Genomic DNA, 21,319 nt, shown 5'->3' on the forward strand with positions numbered 1-21,319 from the left:
CTTGGACAATGCTGAATTACTTGCTGTAGAGCAACATTTTTGGAGGAAAAGACTAAATTCCATTTTTCATGAGGGGTTGTGATGAGAACATATGAGTGAGAGTTTCAGTAAAGCCATGTAAAACTGATGTAACTATTCTCAACTTGCAGCATCCTACATCTCAGTAGTAAGAAAGATTCTCTTCTGGTAACATCTCTTAGTGTTCTAATTACTACTTTACTCACTACCTTGTGTTAGTAGATTATTTATACTAAGTGGAGGAATAGTGCTGCCATTAAGTGATGAGGTATGGAGATGCTTTAAACTGTATATAGTCAAGAGTAGTAAGTTTGTGCTTTAGAACTCTTCTAAGGAGGTAATTTGGACAGCTTAAAGCCGGCAGTTGCATTGAGAGTTTTATTTCTCACTTCCAAGGCAGAATTCAAGCAATTTTTATTTGATTTTTGATGTGAATTCTGCAATAACAGTTGACAAATAATCTACTCAGTATTTATACATTACTTCTGTAGGCACCTTTCAACTGGCATTTACCATTAAGCACTTTAGTCCTGTAAATCACTGAAAGCCTCTTTAGAAACAAGGAACTTGCAGCATGAACGTACTTCTAAACATTTCTGTAATTTGTTTTTGATTTCAGGAAAATAAAGAGAATGCTGATAAAGTGTCATGGGACCAATCAATTGTAAACTCAGAAACAAATGTAACTTTTAGCTCTTCTACAATTGCACTGACAAATGACATATCAGGGACAAACTGTAATTTTCCAAATCTGACTCCAAAGAATAAAGTTATGGATATAAAATCTCAGCATGCATCACTTAGCAAGGCTTTCTTGGAAATTAAAAGAATTAAAGAGAGGCATTTGGCAGCAGAAAAGCAAAATGCAAGTATCAGTGTACCAAAGAAACCAGCTCTTGGCAGGTATCGTGGCAAAGTTATCCAATCCAAGGTAAATTCTTTCTGGAAAGCAGTAAAAACTGAGGAGGAAAAGAGTTCTTTGCCAGACAAGCATTTTCCTTCTGCCAGCAAACAAGCAGCAAATCCTTTGTCCACAAAAAGCTGTAATGCAGTTCTGAAGACCGTCAAAGTCTCAAACAACGCTAAGTCTATAAAATCAAATAGTGTCCTGCCATTACACAGCAAACCATCTGACAAAGCTGCTGTTAACTCACAGTCTGGTCTGAAGAAACAGCTGACGTTTGCTGTGGCACCAAAGAAAGTAACAGTCCCAAAAGTGGCTGGTGGAAGGGGAGCACAGCCACTCAAGGCTGCTTCGAGCAATCCTGATCGCAAAGTGTGGGCTGTGAAGAAAAGTACAGATTTTTGTAAAGATGCAAGACCAGAAGCTCCAGGAAAATCAACTTCTGGTACAAAATTAGGACAGAATTCTAAAACAGATGGCCACAGAAAATCTATTCTGCCAAAAGAGTCAGCAGAAGAAAGAAGGTAATTAAATGACTGTTGTAGCTTACTCTTGGAAGTTATTCAGACCTTTTTTTCAAGAATATCTAGTTTGATCTATTTGTTGCTGTATAGACTCTGAAAAATAGAGAACTAGTGTTTGGACTTGGTGCCCAAGGACAGCAGACTAAAACTTTAGGCTTAAACTAAGAAATCAGGATTCAAACTAATTGCAGGAGCTCTCCAGGATTACAACTTTTCCTGTGCAGTTAAAAGATAGATGTTGCTGGAGCAACACTTTTTAGTCTTAAGTTTTGTGACAGCCTTAAGGATGACAGATAATCCTATAAATTCACATGCATGTCACAGTTAAAAAAAAAAATACTGAGGCAGGATGTATATGGGCAGGAGCATCTTTACAGACTGAAGAAGAGAGCTCGTCAATGACATTTTTCAGTTTGGTGAGTGCAGATTAGACAATGGATGGGAATATGAATCACAGTCTAGAAGTTATTTAATATTCTGTGTATAGTGTTTCTTATAGTAAGTCACATTTACTAAAAATTTATGATCTGTGGGGTGGGGTTGAAATGCAACATTAAAACCAAATTATACCTCACATCAATTTCAGATTTTATAAGTTGTGTGATAGAGTTGTTTTGGGGCTGTTCTCTACACTTTGTCTTAAGATACTAGTTTCTAGGTTTCTGATTTGGAGGGGAATGGTGGGGGGAAAGGTGACACAGATGAATGATTAAGAAACCTTTTTTTACCTTTTTTTGAGAAGATGGGTCTGTAACCCAAGTCTTTTGTTGCAGCTGGAAGGGAAGAGAATTAAAGTATTTTAACCTGGTAGGTACTTAAAGCAGACAGTAATATGCATAGTTCAGAAATTTCCATGCAGATCTAAAAGGCAGCTTTATTGTTCTTGGAATTAAAGGAAGAAGACTCAGACTACCTGGAAAGTATATCTTGTCGTGACTAACCCTAATTAGTGTCAGTCAGTGTGGAAAAAAAAAAGGCAATAAAACATCTGTCAATTCAGCTAATAATATTCTTAAATGCAGATCTCGCCTGGATGAATGGAGGGCATCTAGAGGAAAAGTGATGAGACGACCTCCTATACATGCACTTCTGGGACCCCAGTCTAAAAGTGAAGAACAGAAATTCTCTGCTGCTGAAACAGAAAAGGTCAACAAGACACTGAGTGAATGCCTGCAGTTAACAGAACAGGTACTTGTACACTTGCTTGCTGAGTTCTGATCATGTAGGTCCTGACAGCATGAAAACCCTCTGGGCATGTCAGACCCATGTGAATCAGATACAGGGGACTAATTGTTCCCTCAAGTTAAGCAATATCATAGCTTTTGCCCACAGCTGAAGAAACCAGCCTTTACTAACTCACTGAGCTACTAGATAAGTATAGGCAGTAATGGTAATAATAGTAATTGAATTACAATGTAATGAGAGTAACTAGAAGGAATTAACCTAAAACAAGTTTGCATTTGCAGAAACTTGTCTGTACTTCTGAAAAAGTCTATTTTAAGTAGTTCTGAAGGTGTCTGTACATCTAACTACCCCTTCCACTTACTATACTGTATAAATAATTTTGAAGAATAGGTGAGTGACAATTCTACCAAAGAAAAAACCCTTGCTTTCCAGTTCAAAAGTAGCAAAAGTAAAGCACTTCAGTGTGTCAAATGCACTTAAAGATCTACTTTTGTGTTGATTTTAGGGACAACGAGGTGATGAAGTACGTGCCATGTTGGAAGATCTGATACTGAGCATTCCTGGGGTTAAAAAGCTTGCAAAATATTGGATCTGCTGTATGCGTCTTGAACAGATGGGCCATCTTGGAAAGCTTATTGCTGTCTATGAGGATGCCATTTTGGCAGGAGCAATGGTAAGCAAATCTTCTTAAAATCTGAGATTAATAATTAAAAAGGCATAAAAGTATGGCATTTAAAGTACACCTGCTTCTGATTTTATTAAATACCTTTATAGTAGGAGGAGAGCCACATGACCTACCTGACCATAAAAACAATGGATGTGTTTTGTTCTGTAACACTATTGGTACTATTTGGAAGAAGAAAGGTTTAGGATCATCAAATTACTATATGATGTTCTGCCTGGAATAATTAAGGACTGAGATTTCTAGTACCACTAGAAACCTAAAACAGAACTTAATTTTGCATTTACTGATGGACTTCATTTCTATGCTTAAATACCAGCAAGATTTCAGAGCATCAAATACATCTTTAGCACACCATATACTGAAAATACAGGACTCACTTGTATTCTGGCTTAAGTCTGAACAGCATTAAATAAAGGATTTGTAATATGAATATCATGTGGTCTGCTCCAATTTCCCTGTAACTGTTATACCAATCAAATAAGCTGAGATTATAATTCATTTTGGAATTGTTTTTCTAAAACAGTACAACTTTTTTTCAGCCCAAAGAGGAACTGCGACACACACTAATAGATACAATCAAAAATACTGAAGGTCTTCTTAACTCTGTCAATGGTAAGTGTGAGTACTTTTTTCTAGTTAATGTCTGACCAGGCAACACAAGCTGTTTAAACTTTGTACTGATATTAAATTTTAGTTAATGGAAAATTTTCCATTATCATTTTATATTTTATACTCAATTGTCTTTAAAAACAGTCTTGGCTAACCAAATCTTTTCAACTGTGGGCATGTTAAAATGATTGGAGATGTTCTTGTATTCAAACTTGTTACTTTAACTTTTTGAAAGCTATGTTGTCCAGATGTTTCAGCCTGAAAATTAAAGAGTAAATAAAATTACAATTGTGGGTTAAAAATCAGTGCCTCTGACTCCTTTGCTACTAGAAGCCTGGTTGTGTTATGGCATAGTGTCAATTAAAGGTAGTAAATAGTCTAATTTTGGAAGTAAAGTAGCTATAAATATTCCCTTTCATGTAACATAACCTGGTGTCCTGGTTTGAAGTGACACCTGGTAAGTATCTGAACCCAGAGACTGGCTGAAATACCTCTTGAGGGAGTTGCTGCATTTGAAAAGGAGGAGAATGACTTCTCAGGATACACACTTAGCCTAAGACTTCAGGTTGCAGGTTCTTGAAGGTGGCTAAAATTATCAGAAACTTAAATTGCTGTGGCTCAAACTCCAATGCATACTTAACTTGCATTATCATGTAAAGCTCTAAGATTTCAGGTATCTCTCTAAAAACATTTTCTTTAATTGTAACTAATTGCAAGTGTACTTTCTTCAATGTTTCATTTTTAGGGGGATCGGTGATAGAAGCTCATTTAAGTGAGGCAGTGGAAGTCAGCAAGGAACCAAATTTGTCTATGGAGCCAGTTCAGGAAACCTTGAAAGACCTCTGCCCTGATGATAATAAGAAAGAAGAGAGTGATAATAAGGAAGAAGAGACAAGCAGTGAAGTTACCAAAGGAGAAGAAATTGATTTAGACTTAAAACCAAAAGGAGAGACCTTGCCAAGAAAGAATAAAAAGCACAAGGCTAAAGAACGAGCAAAAAAGAAAGGAAAATGTGAAAGAGAACAGAACAAGGATGGGATAAAAAATACAGCTCAAGCAACTAATTCTCCTGAGAAGGAGAATGACACATCTTATTCAATGGGATACAACCCTCCTACCACGCCATATTTGGAAAGGTAAGATTACTTCAGGTAATCATGGAAAGTCTGTAGTGTCTGAAATAACTGTTTGTGTCCTGTTAAAATAGGGAGGCACTTTACGCATTTACGAAAACTTGGTTAAAAGCTCTCAAAAACCACATTGTTAGGATTGCTTCCTGTTCCTTCAGAAGGAAGTATTTTTAAGTAAGCTTCTCTATTTAGTGAAACTGTTTTGCTTTTTGAATGGCTCATTACAGAGGAGAACCAGACTGTTGTGGCAGAGATCTAAATTCCACAGTTAGGATTCCCTCCCACTGCCAACATGGCAGTAGCAGTTCTACAGTGAGCTACATAAAGAGAAAGATGTCTCCATTCCTCTCCTTTTCAAGTGTAGATAAGGTGGTATGTCATATAACACAGAATTAGTGAACAAGATGTAACTGGCCTGTAAAAATTACTATCTTGAGACAAAAACCTGAATAGTAACCTCAGTACAAATCAACTAATACTTCACTTATGGTAACAAAAAAAAAATTCTTCTAAGATGGTAGACTTGGAAAAGTTGTGCTCGGCTTTGACATCTGATGGAGTTGTAGTCCTGGCAGCTGTCCACTGTCTCTTGCAGTGGGAAGAACCTTTCCTTGGGAATTCTTTTCAGGAAGTTTTCTGGGTTAAAATATTTTGCCCAAGAAAAGATTTGTACATCTGGTTTTATATGAATTAATGGGAAGTGACCTGTTTCCTTTGCCTATGGAAATAGGAAAAAGTTGAATAGGAATCCTGACTTGCTGTTTCTGCTAGCTGCTGCAGAGGCAACTTATATGATGCTGTGCCTGTGTTTAGTGTTTTTGGTTTGTTTGTTTTTTTTTTTTCTTTTCCTAAGTGTGAAGACACATCCTGAGGCAAATGACAGTGCTAAAGATCTGAACATTGTAACTCCTTTGCGATATTCTCAACGCATTCGGGAGAAGATGTGCAAACTGACTGATGCTGTTAAAGATCAAGATCCATGTGTCTCTTCTCTTGAGCAGCTGGGAGACTTGGAATCAAAAGCTACTGTGTTAATCCACAAACAGAGCCATGCCCTCCAAGAAACAAGTGCTGAAATAGAAGAGTAAAAGTAGAGCTACTGCTACAGGGGCTGTTAAGGATTTGATAGCTTTTAGGGAGAGTTGAAGGGTACTTGTTTTACATAGCTTTGAGAAAGGAGCTGTCTAAAACTTTTGTAGACTGCCTGAGTCATAAACAAACTTTTATGTTTCTGCCTTTTCAAAATTGTAATAAGTCTGTCCTGGCTTAAGTACTAGGCTAAGCACTGCCTTTATGTTGACTATGTTTCATTAAATTCTCAATTAAGGTCTAGGTATAATGCTTCATGTTAGTAGTTGATAGTAGTATATTGCTAATACCTACTGTTGTTGCAAGTCCTAGGAATTCCTTAGAAACATGCAGTCTTTTAGCTTCAGAAAACAAAGTAATGTAGGTGTTCCAGTAATGCAGTGTCTACTCTGACAAGCTTCAGCGTTGAAAACTGAAGCCAGCTAATAAGGTGTGTGCTGAATTTAAACTGTTCTATATATTTTAGGGCTGTTTTAACAAGATAAGAGTTTAATCTCTAGTTACTGAGATTTGTTCATTATCAAGTAATCGTAGATAAGGTCTGATACACTACTTACCATGCGACAGTTTTTATGTTGGTTTTTAGCAGTCTGTACCATGCTACACTTATTAAACTCATCAATTTAGTTGTGTTTGTTAGTTATTTAAAGGTTAAAGCTCTTTAGTCCGTTCTTGAAGGTGAGCTGCCAAAGCGGAACGCTGCCGCACTCCTCCTGTTTCCCGTGTGCGCAGCAGCGCCAGCGCCTCCATCCATGAGCGCGCTCCCGCCACTGCCGCTGCCATGGCGCGGGCGGGGCCAGCGCTCCCGCCGGCCGGCCTGGGAGCCAGCGCCGCCTCCCTGCCCGGTGCTCCGCCCCAGACAGGCCCGGGCAGCCCGGAGCCTGCGCCGCCTCCCTGCCCGGTGCTCCGCCCCAGACAGGCCCGGGCAGCCCGGAGCCAGCGCCGCCTCCCTGCCCGGTGCTCCGCCCCAGACAGGCCCGGGCAGCCCGGAGCCCGCGCCGCCTCCCTGCCCGGTGCTCCGCCCCAGGCAGGCCCGGGCAGCCTGGGGCCAGCGCCGCCTCCCTGCCCGATCATCCGCCCTCCGCCCCGGGCAGCCCGGAGCCAGCGCCGCCGCTGTGCCGCGGCCTTTCCGCTGCTCCCCGCCCGGCCCGGCCCGCCGAGGTGAGTCCCCTGAGGGCCCGGGCGGGCTTGGGCTGCTCCGGAAGAAGCAAGGAGCTCAGCAACGCCTTAGAACACCGTGTTTGAATGATGGATATCATCTTCAAAGCACCAGGGTTTTGAAAAAAGGATAACGGCCCCCTGCTGGATGAGAGAGCCTTCAGGAGATGTGTTTCTAGCAGGAAAGGGGATCATGTGTGAGTTTTCAGCCGCTGTGGGAGCTCTCAGGAGGGCTGGGACTGAGCTCAGTGCTGGAGGAGAGGACACAACCTCACGCTGTGCCGTGGGACTTGCAGGTTGCACATCAGGGAGATTGTCTTCACAGAAAAGAAGTGGTTAGACCTTGGTATGGGCTGCCCAGGCAGCTGGTAGGGTCACCTCCCTGGAGGTGTTTGACTGGATGTGGCACTCAGTGCCATGGTCTGGTTGACAAGGTGTTGGGTCATGGGCTGGACTTAATTATCTCAGGTCTTTTCCAACCTCATTGATTCCGTGATCCCATGATAGACTCTAAATGTAGTGATAGGACAACTGGGAACATTTCAAAAGTACACGAGGGAAGGCCTTCAGTAGACATTAGGAAGTTCTTATTTACTGAGAGGGTTGTTGAACATTGGAACAGAATTCTTAGAGGGATGGTCAATGCCCTAAGCTCATTACTGTTCAAGAAACATTGTCACGCTAATTTAGCTTCTGGTCACCCCTGGAGTGCTCACGCAGTTGCTCCAGATGACCACTGTAGGTCCCTTTCAACTAAAATATTATATTCTGCATCTTCCAGGTTTTGAAGTCTTTGCACAGTAACTTTTACCAGTTTCATCCTGCTTATGCTGTTTTAGATGAAAATTGTCACTGGATGCTTTAAGCTTGCTTCTATTATTGTTCCCGTGAGTTGTCTTTAGTGTTATGAAACCATCTGCAGGAGTGCAGGTAGCAAAAACAAGATGTGAATTGTAAGTCTGTAGCTCACATTTATTAAGAGCTTTAGCATTTTAAATTAAAAAATGCAGAAATAGCATGGCTGTAATGTTTCAAGTTGTACTTTCTGGAGGCCTCATCTTCAGTAAAATCAAGGTAACAGTGCAGGGAGATGTGTCATGGTAATGCTGGACAGTTAGGTACCCACATTTATCACTCTGTCTTGTTAATTTGTTTTTGGGTCTTTTCTCATGCAGATTATATTAAGAGAAAATTTTTTAAAGTGTTAAGGTCATGATAAAGCTTAGAAGATAATCCTGTGCATGAAGAAAAGTGTTGGAGCTGGTTTTATAAAGAATGGAAGGATACAACGTGTTGAAAGTACTAGGAGAGGGGTCCTTTGGCAGAGCTCTCCTAGTTCTTCATAGAATCAGTGACCAGAAGTATGTAATGAAGGAAATAAGGCTTCCCATGGTAAGTGTGACAGAAACATCACCTCACCCACCACTTAAAAATAAAATTTAAAAATCCTAATTCTGAATGTATTTTTGAAACACTCAACACTTTTGCTGAGAGTTTTGTATATTAGACAGGTGTGTGGTATGGTTGTTGTATAGCTACATCTTGAGCTGATGTTGTTGGTACTAAGTGAAGTATGTGGTTAGATTTTGGGATTTTGGGAAGTGTAGCAGCTATGAAGGTGCTTAGAATAAAATCCCTGTTCCCCCTGATGCCCTTGGCTTGATTGCCATTGATTTCACTAAAATACAAATTTCATCTTCAGTGTCTAATGAGGAAATAATGTCATATTGCAGCTGGTAATCAGTTATTTGGGTTACATTCTCTGCACTCAGCTAAGCTAAAAGTCATAAAATGGGAGGCACTGGTTTTCTGAGGCCAAAGCTCAGCTAAGACCTGGGCACTTGGCTTTGTATTGAGTTCATGCAGAGTATCAGCTGTTTCAAAGTTACTGTGTTCTTCTTTCTTATACAGTTCTGTACTTTTGAAATAGAAAAAGTCATTAATTGAAATAGGAAAATATTCTCTCAAATTTAAAAAAAACGAAACCAACAAAATACCAAATGCCCAAGAAACCCAAAGAAGTCTTCTGCTAATAATAAAACATAAATTAAAAAGATGGGGCTTTAAAAGTTTCTAAATGACTTAAAATAACTGAAGAGCAATTCTTAAAAATATTTTTCTTTGGAAAAAAAAAAAAAGTGTATGTGTGAAAATTTATTAGTGTGAAATTTATCATAAATGTATTTATATTTTCAGTCTTCCTCTGGTGTAGAGAATTCTAGAAAGGAAGCTGTTCTTTTGGCTAAAGTGAAACATCCAAATATAGTTGCATTTAAAGAATCATTTGAAGGTAAGTATAAAAATTTAAATTCCTTTATTTGTTTGAAGTTGCATACTCCTCAGAGATTGAGATTACTTTTTTGTTTGGTTGATAGTATGTGTTACAAACAAAACATAAGTTTATTGTAGCATAACACATAGCATGTAGTTGGAGCTTTCTAGTAAGAAGTATTATATCTAGTAAAAAAATCAACACATATCCTGCTGCTGAAAATACTAATTATTCTTAAATTACCAAAACTTTAGCTGACGGACATCTGTATATTGTGATGGAATATTGTGATGATGGAGATCTAATGCAAAAGATTAAACACCAAGGAGGAAATTTGTTCCCTGAAGACACGGTAAGAAAAGACATGTTTTGAACCAAGGGGGCTGGAATTCTTTTCCATATTAACTGAAGCATGCTGCATAAGCCAATAGAGATAATGCAAACATCTTGATGAAACAAAGTAACTTACAGATAGAATTGGAGCATTGCTTCTTTTATAGTTTCCAACAGATCAAGACAAGAATTGGACTGAAAGGAATAAAAAAAGAAATTGCTACTTGTATCTGAAAATTGTTCAGATGGTGTGAAAAGCAGTCAGTTTTGTATGCAGTTAAGTAGGAATTTTACACAACCTTCAAGCAGAATTTAAAGCATAGTAGGAGTACTGCAAGTGACAAGTGAACAAACCACTCTGGTAAGATAAATTAAGCTAACCAGGAGAATAAATGCCTGCTTTTCATGTAGCAATTAAATGTTTAAACCATTCAGTATGTGCCATCTCCTTTTAGTAGAGAAACCAGAGAAGGTATAAAATTCCCTCGGAGAATGGTCAAAGGGACCTTGTAGTGAATAGAAGCTACTTCCTGATACAGTTAGGAGCATCACCTTTGTTAAAATGAAAGGACCAGAAACCTCAACTAATTAAATATTTAGATTTTCTATGCACCTTAAGAAGTTTTCTTCTGTGGTTAGAAAGGGACACATGTCCTCTTAGAAACAGTATGTTACTTCCATATGAATTTTGTATTTGTTACTTGGTGGTTTGAGTTTTTTTTCCATTTGCTAGCTTACTGTGTAACTTTAGTTAACTTGTTTATAAAATTATCATCAGCTAAAGCACCATGTAGTGATTATTGCTATGTATTATTAGAACTTTTTGACCACAGGTAGTAAATATTCCTTCTGCCATGTTAAAATATAATCTGCGTTGAAGAACTCAGTCATGCTGGTTGGAGGCTGTTATGCTGGAGTTAATTTAACTCCCAAATGTTCTGAATGCTTTTGTTCTCCTATTTTTTTAAAAATCTATCAGTAAAGTATTCATTATATTGAGCATTGAGCTGTTATAACTCTTGGCTGCTCTTTTTCAGATCCTTCACTGGTTTGTGCAGATGTGCCTGGCTGTGAAGCACATCCATGATAAACGTGTGCTGCACAGGGATATTAAATCCAAGGTGAACAGAGCAAGTTTTGTTGCCATTAACAAAACTCTCCTGCATGCAAAAGTTAAACTCCCTCTTTCATAATTTCCCATGACTGCTAAGTTCTGTGGTTTTTATTTAGGCCTAAAATATTATGTAAATGAAATAGTTGAGTGCATGGAATGATGTAATACTGTGGGTGTAAACATCATCTAAAGATAGCTATATCCTTCAAATCCACACTGCTGATAGCACCAATTTCTTGTGACACTGCATATAACTTAGAAGAATTATAGAACTATTAAAAAGTGTATGGATTATGCAGTTTGCAAATATCTTACTTCACAGGTTTTTTATAACTCTACCCTGTCAGAGAGAGAGAAATTCAGAAGGAAGTGGCCTCTTGGTTTGAGTATAGCATAGAGATTAAGGCAATTCTAAGTCCTGATTCTTCCTCTGCTACTGATGCTGGGGCCTTAGGCCCATAAAGCCTTTCTGTTTTGGTAGAAGTATTAGGAGAAGCAAGTAAAAGGAAATACCAAGACAAAATATCAGAAGTGGTTTTTTTTTTCTGTATATCCAAACTGCAGAAATTATTCGTAGAAGAATATTTAAGTGTGTTAATCTTTGCTCTTGAAATGCAGAATGTCTTCCTCACTCAAAGTGGAAAAGTCAAATTGGGAGATTTTGGATCTGCACGCCTTCTTGCACAGTATGTGGACATCCCAACTGATCTCAGTGGTGTCAAGTTTTATTTTACCGTTGACAAACAGTAATAGAGTTCATAAATCATTAGTTTTCACCTGGCATTTCTTCTTTATTGTTTCATCAGTCCAATGTCCTATGCTTGCACCTATGTGGGAACTCCTTATTATGTACCTCCAGAAATATGGGAAAGCCTGCCATACAACAACAAAAGGTACTTGTGTTTTCAGTGATCACAAATAATGTCTGACCAGTGGATGGGTTTTTTTTATTGCTGTCCGAATCTGGCTTTGTGGCTTATCCATATTTGTTTAAGAGAGGATACTGAGCTGAAGAATATTTACAAAGATGTAATTACATTTTTTGAAGATTATTATATAATTCCTCTCTACTTAGGTAGCTGAGAGCCCAGTATCTTTAATCTTAGAAGTCTGAAAAAGATTGTGCAGACCTCTGTTTGGGAGAGTAAATACATGCATACTTGTGTGTGTGTTTGTAAGTGTGTATATATGCACAAACATAGATATGTGTTTGCATCTTTTTGCTGGTCTTGTTTTTTGGGGGATGGTTGCTTGGATGATGGTTAATGGATGATTTTTTAACCTATTCATGTTAGTCTTGATAATGTAAGGATAATGGTTTACTTAGACTTACAGAGCCCAGTTATTCTGGTCCTTATGCAAAAACTGTGATTGATTTTTCAGGGGAGGTAGGAAACTTTCTACAGTTCAAATTGTTTCCTGCTCTTTTTGCCAGAAAGGCTTCAGTTGCTTCTTGTGCAAATGGCAGTACTCACTTTTGGTGGAAAATGGTGGGGTTTTTTTCTCAGTAGGAGAATTCTTTTTGTCAGGGTCAGAATTCAGCTCTCAGAATTAGGATTGTGTGGCTGCCATTTGATGTTAAGGGCCATGGAATGCAAAGGCTTTCAAGTGCAGAAGGATAAATATTGTTGGCACAAGTTACTTAAGAGACATCCTAGGAATAAAAAGCCAACTACAACTGTGTGACAGTCATCTTTTTTTACATCAGGGTAGGATAAAATAAGCATGAACATTTCCGTAAGAGAAGTTAAATACATAATTGTATTGTCTTTTATGGTTACTTATACTTATTTTTACTTATTGAGCTCAGTTATGTACACAGATTAAATATCACACTTTTAAGTAAGATAATAAATTGTAATTTCTGGCTCAAAATTTTTCATCTCTCTCTATATCTACAGTGATATATGGTCTCTTGGGTGTATTCTGTATGAGCTGTGCACTCTCAAACACCCGGTAAGTACAGCTTTACTGCTATTATTTATTAGCAATTAGGTGTAAAACAGAGTTGACTGAAGTGCTTGCTGCTGCTTCCAAAAGAGGGAAGTATTGCTCCACCCTTCCTATGCCTCCTCCACTATGTGTTCCTGTTTCAGCAGTCATTGGGACATACTAGACCCTTCTGTAGAAGACTCAATTTTCAAATTTGTTAGAAAACAATTGGTTTTTTTGATTGGTTAATTTTTCTCAGTATCAGTGAGGTGATCTGGGTGTATTGAGTCCAGCAGCTGCCAGGCTGGTTCCAGATATCTGCAGTTGCAAGAGCATTGCATTTTACAGGATCAAGCTAAACCCAGGACATTGTGACAAAGACACTCAAAATCTTTGCTAATGAAAATATATTGCGTGCAAGTACAGCAAAATGTAGTAAGCAATAAGCATTTTTGTAGCTTGTATCTGTGATACACCTTTTCTTATTCTTCAAATTAAACAAGTCACTGTCCAAGCACCATTCTCCTTTTGGAACAGTGGGGGCCTTGATGGATGATTCTGTCTTTCTGTAATTTCTAGGACACTGTCTTTTGCTGTGTTGTTGCTGTGTTTCTTATGTGTTCCTTCTCTATACAGACACATTGGTAAGATGAGAGCCCTTATCAGGATATGTTTGTTTTGCAGGAAAATGAGATCCTAATTGAGGGTCATTTTATCTTAGTTTTTTATAAGCAGCAGTTTCCTTTCAGTGAGCTAATACTATATCTTGAAATCACAGAACCACAGAATGTTCTGAGTTGGAAAGGACTCAAAAGGATCATCAAAGTACCAGCTCCTGACCCTGTGAAGGACTGGCCCAAGAATCATACATATGCCTGAGAGTATTGTTCAAATCAGCAAATGATTCTCCACAGCTGCAAGCTGTGCAAGAGTGTGCTAGTTTATACTGATGTGACTGAGTGATAAGGGAGCCTGTGCATAGGTTGTCTTAGCCTAAGTAGGTCTGTGGCAGCTCTCTTTGGCACTGGCATAGTATTGAGGCAGAACTCAGAGCTGGGATTCCAGGAGGGGAATTATTCTTCTCTTATTACGGTGTTGAAAAGTTATGTATCTGGTTAGACGTGATGGTCACATACACTCTTGCATAATCTGTCAGAGGTGATACGAAAAGGGGACACTCCTTGGGTGCTTGGCACCCTGCAGCCAAGCCAATGGGGTGTAATCCAAGCAAACTTCCTGCGTGGGAGCTAGAAGTTCTCAGATATTTGTAAAAGGATGTTTGTGCTTTTCCAGGCTACTTTTGCTAATTTGTTTTAAAATCTAAGTCTTCATATTTCTGAGCTTACTGTTTCACTCTTGCAGTTTGAGTCTGATCTCAAGTATATGAATTGATGAATTTGATGTCTATAAAAATAAAATTTGAACAATCATAAATTTATAGGAGTAATTCCTCTCTGCTTTTCCGTTGTAGAAGTTATCTTAAATTATGTTTGCAACTTCTTACCTTATGCTTAAACTCTGTGCTCTAATATTAATTTATTTTTAATGCAGTTTCAAGCCAAGAGCTGGAAACATCTCATCCTTAAGATATGCAAAGGGTCTTACGACCCACTTCCATCTCACTATTCCTATGAACTTCATTACTTAATAAAACAGATGTTTAAGAGAAATCCCCAGAATCGTCCATCAGCCAGTACTATTCTTGCAAGAGGTTGCCTAACCAAACTTGTGAAAAATTGTTTGCCTTCTGAGGTATGGTACATTCATTGTCTCTAGATTTAAGCAGTACTATCCACATTTTAAATAATAAATCATTTTTATTTGTAGTTTGTTAGTGTATAACTATAAAATGTGGTGTTGTGTAGGTCTTACTCTAAAATCCATACAGTTGTAGACCTACAAGAAAACTTGAGTTTTTAAAAATGTCTCTTTTGAAAATTAAAGTTGGATATTGACCCTATGCTAATAAAATTAGATGTTGTTAGTGGGAACAGTGCACTTGTATAGTGAGTCTATTTTTAACAAATAGAATATGTAATAATTTGTAGAAGTTTAAAATTATATGGTTCTTGTACACATTTCAGATGGCAAATGAGTTTGAGCATGTATTAAAGGAAACCAAGAAACGTGAAGGCAATGCAGCAAGACAAAAGGGTAAGTCAGTAACATTTTTGTTGATGAAAGGAATCACAAAATGAGTAGGAAATAAAAGATCTTACATACAGCTATGAAACATTTGTGTTATTGAACTTACATGGAAAAATGCTTGAAGGGTGTAAATTATATTCCAACATAAGTAGAGTGCAAAGCTGCCATATATGTATTGTAAGTGTTATTTGTGCTAGAAATAAATTTTTCAGTTTTAGAGTCAGCAAAACTTTTAACAGTGGCATGTATTTTAAATATGACAGTTCCTTCTTTCCCAGAATATGGTGAAGCAAGTTAAGTTTATTATTTAATTTTTAGAGAGAGAATGTTGGACTTTTTTCTTCTGCTTAAATTTAGTTACACCACAATTAGTATCCATTTGGAATAGAATAGTAGCAGGACTCTGTTGAGAATGAGCTCTGTTGTAAGAAGTGTAAAGAAGCTATCACATGATTGTCATTGCTTGGTTCAGTGGCATTGCTGTCATACCTCTGGAATACCATTTTACTACAAATGTTTGCTAAAGGTGTTAACTCTTGGATCTGTTTGTTAATGTATCAGGTAGTATCGTGGCTGGTGGAAGCTCAAACAATAAGACAGAAAATAGAGTAAGTATTCAAATATAAATACAACATTTATATTTTAATAATTTAGAATATTCTGTGTTAGAGAAGTTTTTACAGAAAATTATTCCTATTCTAAACCATAAATCAGTAGATTACTGTTAAAATTGCAGTTCTCCTGTGCATTTCCCATCACTCTTTTTGATTCTTCCCTTGTTTAGTTTAGTTCCAAAGTGGATTTTCTTATAACCCTGTCCAAAAAAAAAAAACTCAAACAAAAAACTTCTCTTGTCTTTCTAATTTTTTTTTATTTTTAATATATTGCAAAAGATTATCCATTTTCTTTGCTTTTGGGACACATTTAGAACTGGCTGCTGTGGAAACAGTCTAGTTCTCACCAGATTTTAGGGACCATATGAGATTTCAGGAGAGGAAAATCAAGTCACAGATGGCCAAGATGTCCCCTATGGATACATTACCATAGCCTGACTCAGCCATATTCAGTATATTTTTAAAAAGCATGTTCCCCTGGGGCTTGTTTTTGTTGTTGTTTTTTTTTTCTTTTCATAGACCTGTCAATCTGAGAAGTTTAATATTTGTGTGCATCTTGTTTTCTCTGGGAATGTAAATTATTTATATTGCTTGTCTTCTTAAATGTAACAAAACCACAAACAAAAATTACATCAAATAACTACATGTATGCTTAACTTCAGAAACTGAGGTTGTCTGTCATGGGCACGCAGCGTGAAATACAGTGCAATAATAGGTAGTGTGCAGTTGTAGTTGGCTTCACAATGTTAGTGATTTAGTTTTCAAATCTTCCAATCTGTAGGCCAGGTATTTTACAGCAAAACTGAAATAATTAATGCCATGTAAATATGACTGCTTTGTCTTTCTTGACAAGAAAAATAATAATTAATACAGTCTTTACTCTTTTAAAGCGAAGGAAAGAGGAAAGTAGCAAGCATAGCCCCTTAGAAAGGAAAAATGCTGAGGGTTTGAGTAAAGGCACAAGAGAACAAAGGAAATCTTATCAAGAAGGTAAGTTTTACAGTTTTAAGGATGATGCACTTCCTTCTGTGTACTGGTATCTACATAAGTGATACAGCTATTTAAATAGGTGGCTCAAACTAGTCTCAGGTAACTCAAGACAAGGGAACTGTGCCACATAAGTTACTTCTGCAAGTACATTGATTCATACTGCTCATCTGAGGTTAAAAAAATTCTCTTGTCAAAGTAATAAAAAATGACTGTTTGAAAACAGTTGGAATAGAGTAAGTGTATGAGGAACACTTTTCAGTTCAAATTTGCACCTATAGAATCAAACATTACTGCTAATTAAGTGATTCTTAGTACTACTTTGTCTGGACATGGAATCAATTAGATACTGGGTATCGTGGGTTTTTTTTGTTGCAATTACAATATCAGCTTCTGCTGTCCTCCCAGGAAGTACTGATCTGACACACACCCACAGGAGGCAATGGGAAAAGAGGATATCCAATACTGTGCTGGATGTCCTGGAAAATGCGTCCTTGCTTTCTTCCAGTTTTACACCTGAAGACACTGAAAGTAAGATTTAATTAAATGTTCTTTTAATTCAAGTAATGTCAATGGTTCTTTACAGATTTTAAAAGCCAAAACTTCATGCAGCATGTTTAAAATTACATTAAAATAATTTAAAAATATTTTCATTAACAAACACTCAAAAAGTTCACTCTGCTGAAAAGAATTTCTTCTTGATTTTGCGTGAAAAGTTTTTCATCACAAAGAGTGATGAAACTGACAGATAACTTTAGCAACCCTAAAATTATAATCATTGCTAAGAAATTATCCTACAGTCCTCCTTTTATACACCATTTGTGGAGGTAGCAGTGAGGAATTAATTTGGTGCAGAATGCAACCACCTGTCTTTCAAGTACAGCATACTATTGGGAGCATAAAACATCTACATCTCTACTTTTGTGTGATTTAACATACAGGTTAAGGCCAGTGACAAGAACTATCAACGATGCACCTCATATGTGAGGCAGAGACTTTCTTTTGAATAAAAGCTTTTGATTAAAACACTTACCATGAGGTTTCTTCTGAGAAAAGTTTCAATTTTAAAATGCCCCACTGATGCTATTGTTATAATTACTTAATGTGAATCTAGATATGTCTTCTAGGAAAATGGGAATAAATAATCAAGATATGAGTATACAGGAAATTCCCAAGCTGTGGTAGGAACATTATATGATAGTTATGCACAGGGCAAGGGAAGTGGACAGAGGAATGCATGTTTTTAGGTGTTCTGCTGTTAGAAGGCACAGAAACAGCCTCAGGCTTCATTTTGTGAGACTAGCAGAGCCACCACATAAGTTTGCAGTCTCTGCCTCCTCACAGCCCTCAGTTCCTGCAGGCTCCCTGGCCACAAGGGAGTTCCACTGTTTCCTCAGATTGTTGAAAGGACAGTGGTGTGACAGAGTTATCTAGACTCTTTTCTTCCTGTTTCTTCCTGTTTCTCATTTCTCTCTTGAATGTGACCTTGAATGTAATCCATACTGCTAATGCAATTTTATTTAAATGGCATTTGTGAATAATTTTATACCCAGGTGGTGGTGTTATAAGCTACAGTGAAAATAAGCCAAGGAAGCAGTGGAACAAGGAACCCCCTCAGACCCTGATGGACATGCTCAACAATGCAGATATCAGCTTAGCATTTAAAACATATACAATTTATAAACCAGGTAAATCCCCATTTTCTGGGAAAACACTTTTGCAAACAGGCTTATTAATAAAGGCTGGTTTTTTTTTATGTTTTTTTTTTGTTTTTTTCATACATGGCTCCTATGTATACGGATCATGCACCTGTGTTCATATCACAACAGGCTAGTCTTGGGGTTTTTTAAAATTTACCAGATGAAATGTGCACTTTAAAAAGCCAAGTTTGGAATTTGTGAGTGATTGTACATCTCCACTACAGCTCTTCATGATGGACTTTCACTTGCAGCTTAAGAGCTAAATGAGGTTGTGATAAACACAGGCACCTGCTGTGTCCTCCCTCCCACTGAGCTGTGTGGTGTGTGTGTGTTAAGGAGGCGCAGGAAATGTACTGTAGCACCATCAGGTAAATCCTTCCTCACTAAGGCAGTGGTGCCCTGGTTTGAGGGTACCATAGTCAGATGGCACTGCTGAAGACAGCTGCAATCCACAGATGTTCACAGCCACAGTCACAAATACATGTTCTGAACTTCAGTTGCCTTACTAGTTTATCTGCCCACCTAAAATAGGTAACAACTTATCCTGGAATCTGCTACAAACTAGAGATGAATTAGACTATTTTGTATTTATATTCTTAATAGTTTTACTTTAAAAATTAAAATATTTTGATGACATTTTAATTTTTATACTTTCAAAGCTTCTGAAAACATATTAAGAGGTCCACTTTCTGATGAAAGCGAAGCATCTGATGAAGTAGATGGTGAACATGAAGCTGTTGTTGTAGATTCTGAGAGACTTGAACCTAGATCTGATGAAGATGACACGTATGTCCAAATTATGTCCTTGCATTTATGTTTTCTTTGGTTCCTCAAAGAGATTTTTCCATAACAAAAATCCCCTGAAAAAGAATAGTATTTTTCTCATCGTCTAAATCCATCCCTCTCTTACATAATGAAATTCAAATTTAGTAGCATTTGATATCTTACAATGTATGAAAATAATGCTGTGGTTTTTGGATGTGTGTATGTTTTGGGGGTGGTTCTTAGATTCTCATAATCTCAGTTTGTATCACTCTGACAGCTGCAGGCTGTCAATTATCAGCACATTTGCAGTGTTTTAATTTATTAATTTGTCTTTGCTCTTGATGAAACTTACTTTTGTAAATTCCATAGAGAACATATATTGGTTCTTTTATCACAGTGGGTCAGGAAGTAAGTCTCTTGTGCTGATATTTTTAATATAATCCTAATTACAGGGTAATTTCTTATGGGGGAAAAAAACAATTATAAAGTTGCATTTTGCTTTTCAAAATAACATTTTTTGAAATCTATTTTTAGGGACTTTGAGGAAGATGACCCAGACTGGGTATCAGAACTGAAAATGGTATTGAAACAGAGTGACTGAAAACCTGAATTTACCTGCAATGAGTGAAGTTAAGTGTGCTGGTATCCAAGTTGTTGTTAATAATTGGTTATTCATTTAAATAAAAAGATCTGAGTGGGCATGTTTTCGGTATCATAAAATTGAGGATGGAAAATGCACAATAAACTTTTTTAGAACACTTGCAGAGGGCTAAACAAGTCCATGTATTAAGTATATTTGGAGTTGGTAATAGCTCTCTGAAAAGGTGTAAAGGTATTTTTCCTGAGTACATAATGAAATGCAGCATTGTGGTGGATTGATGCTGGGTGGGTATCAGGTGCCACTAAAGCCTCTGTCACTCCCCTCCTCAGCTGGGCAGGGGGGAGAAAACTTAATGAATGGCTTAAGGGTCAAGATAAGCTCAGGGAGAGATCACTCACTAGTTACTGTCACAGGCAAAACAGACTTGACTTGGAGAAATTGATTTATTACCAACCAAATCAGAGCAGAGTAATGAAACATAAACCCAGATCTTAGAATACTTTTCTCCCACCCTCCCTTCTTCCTGGCCTAAATTTCACTTCACTTCATCAGTGATGGTGGTGGCGCCTCTGGGATAACAGATCAGAGAGGGGGGCATGGACAGGGACACACGTGGCTGCGTCTGCCTTGGAGCTGTATGGCATTGGCTCTGTCAAACGTGGGAAGCTTCTGACAGATCCACCCTGTAGCTCCTCTCTGCTACCAAAACCCAGTACATAGATATACACAAACCCCATACATACATACATAAGTGATGTTTGAAGGGCATATTATGGGAAACATTTAGCTGTGATAAATAGTTGAGGCTTTAGTTCGTGCAATTATTAATCCCCTGAAAACTCTTTGAGACTGAACTTTTGCCTTGATTCAATGAAAAGAGTTTTTTTGTATGCCACTGCATGTGTGAAAGGAAGCAAATGTATTCATGAATAAGGGCAAATTTCCCGACTTCAATCGGAGATGCACTTTTGCTGCAGAGAGCGCTATGGGCCATGTCAAGTTTGGGCTCTGTTCTGGTGACTGGGTAATAAATAGACACTTTACAAGAAAAATGTGGCAAGGGTGAGCACAAATGCTCTTGGCAGAGTTCTCCTGGGGCAGCTGTCCCGGACTATGTCCCTGTAAGAAGTAATATTAGTAATAATACACAGGGAAAGCATGTAGTTCTGGTGTGTAGCCTGTTAGTACCTCACCTCCCTATTGCACATTGTTACTTGAGTTTCCACCTAGGATTCGAGACCTTGGGGCAGTTGAGCTTTCCTCTCGGGCCACCGCACTCCTAGCCCTGACCGTGCGAGCCACAAGTCGGTGTCCGTGGAGCGAGGGGCGGTTCGTGCCAGGCACACAGGGCTGGTGGCGCTCCCGAAGGACGCGCACACGCCACTCCCCGGAGCGGGGCGGCTCCTCCCCGCGGGCTCCGGAGGCGGCTGAGCGCTCGCAGGTACCGCGGCCCGCGGTCGCTGCCAGGGCTGGGCCGGCCGGACCGAACCGAACCGAGCCGGGCAGGGCCGGGCCGGGCCGGGCCGCAGGGCAGGGAGGCCCCGGCGGGGG

General features: G+C 38.4%; 2 protein-coding genes across 8 annotated transcripts in view; both read left to right on the forward strand.

Annotated features, from left to right (window-relative positions):
• CKAP2 (cytoskeleton associated protein 2) overlaps positions 1-6,770 on the forward strand; it is a 10,465-nt gene extending 3,695 nt beyond the window's left edge. For all 3 annotated transcript variants that reach the window (XM_056486729.1, XM_056486736.1, XM_056486744.1), the window contains exons 4-9: positions 638-1,446; positions 2,469-2,634; positions 3,137-3,304; positions 3,856-3,928; positions 4,671-5,061; positions 5,909-6,770. In XM_056486729.1, the coding sequence (XP_056342704.1) occupies positions 638-1,446; positions 2,469-2,634; positions 3,137-3,304; positions 3,856-3,928; positions 4,671-5,061; positions 5,909-6,143 (1,842 nt within the window). In that variant the 3' untranslated portion in view covers positions 6,144-6,770. The remainder of the gene's footprint in view (positions 1-637; positions 1,447-2,468; positions 2,635-3,136; positions 3,305-3,855; positions 3,929-4,670; positions 5,062-5,908) is intronic.
• A 323-nt stretch (positions 6,771-7,093) lies between these two features.
• NEK3 (NIMA related kinase 3) lies at positions 7,094-19,931 on the forward strand. 5 transcript variants are annotated; one of them, XM_056498712.1, is made up of 16 exons: positions 7,094-7,305; positions 8,478-8,694; positions 9,499-9,592; positions 9,829-9,926; positions 10,945-11,028; positions 11,640-11,707; positions 11,828-11,914; positions 12,923-12,977; positions 14,505-14,705; positions 15,038-15,107; positions 15,663-15,709; positions 16,606-16,705; positions 17,111-17,233; positions 18,256-18,390; positions 19,062-19,188; positions 19,702-19,931. In XM_056498712.1, the coding sequence occupies exons 2-16, from the start codon at positions 8,578-8,580 to the stop codon at positions 19,766-19,768; spliced, it is 1,473 nt and encodes a 490-aa protein (XP_056354687.1). In that variant the 5' UTR covers positions 7,094-7,305; positions 8,478-8,577; the 3' UTR covers positions 19,769-19,931. The 5 variants fall into 5 exon arrangements, with proteins under 5 accessions (XP_056354687.1, XP_056354678.1, XP_056354698.1 ...); XM_056498703.1 differs by having other exon boundaries at positions 7,179-7,499; XM_056498723.1 differs by having other exon boundaries at positions 7,194-7,499; positions 8,505-8,694.
• The last annotated feature ends 1,388 nt before the right edge of the window (positions 19,932-21,319 follow it).

The sequence above is a fragment of the Oenanthe melanoleuca genome, chromosome 1 (genome assembly GCF_029582105.1).
Source record: "Oenanthe melanoleuca isolate GR-GAL-2019-014 chromosome 1, OMel1.0, whole genome shotgun sequence".
Taxonomy (NCBI): domain Eukaryota; kingdom Metazoa; phylum Chordata; class Aves; order Passeriformes; family Muscicapidae; genus Oenanthe; species Oenanthe melanoleuca.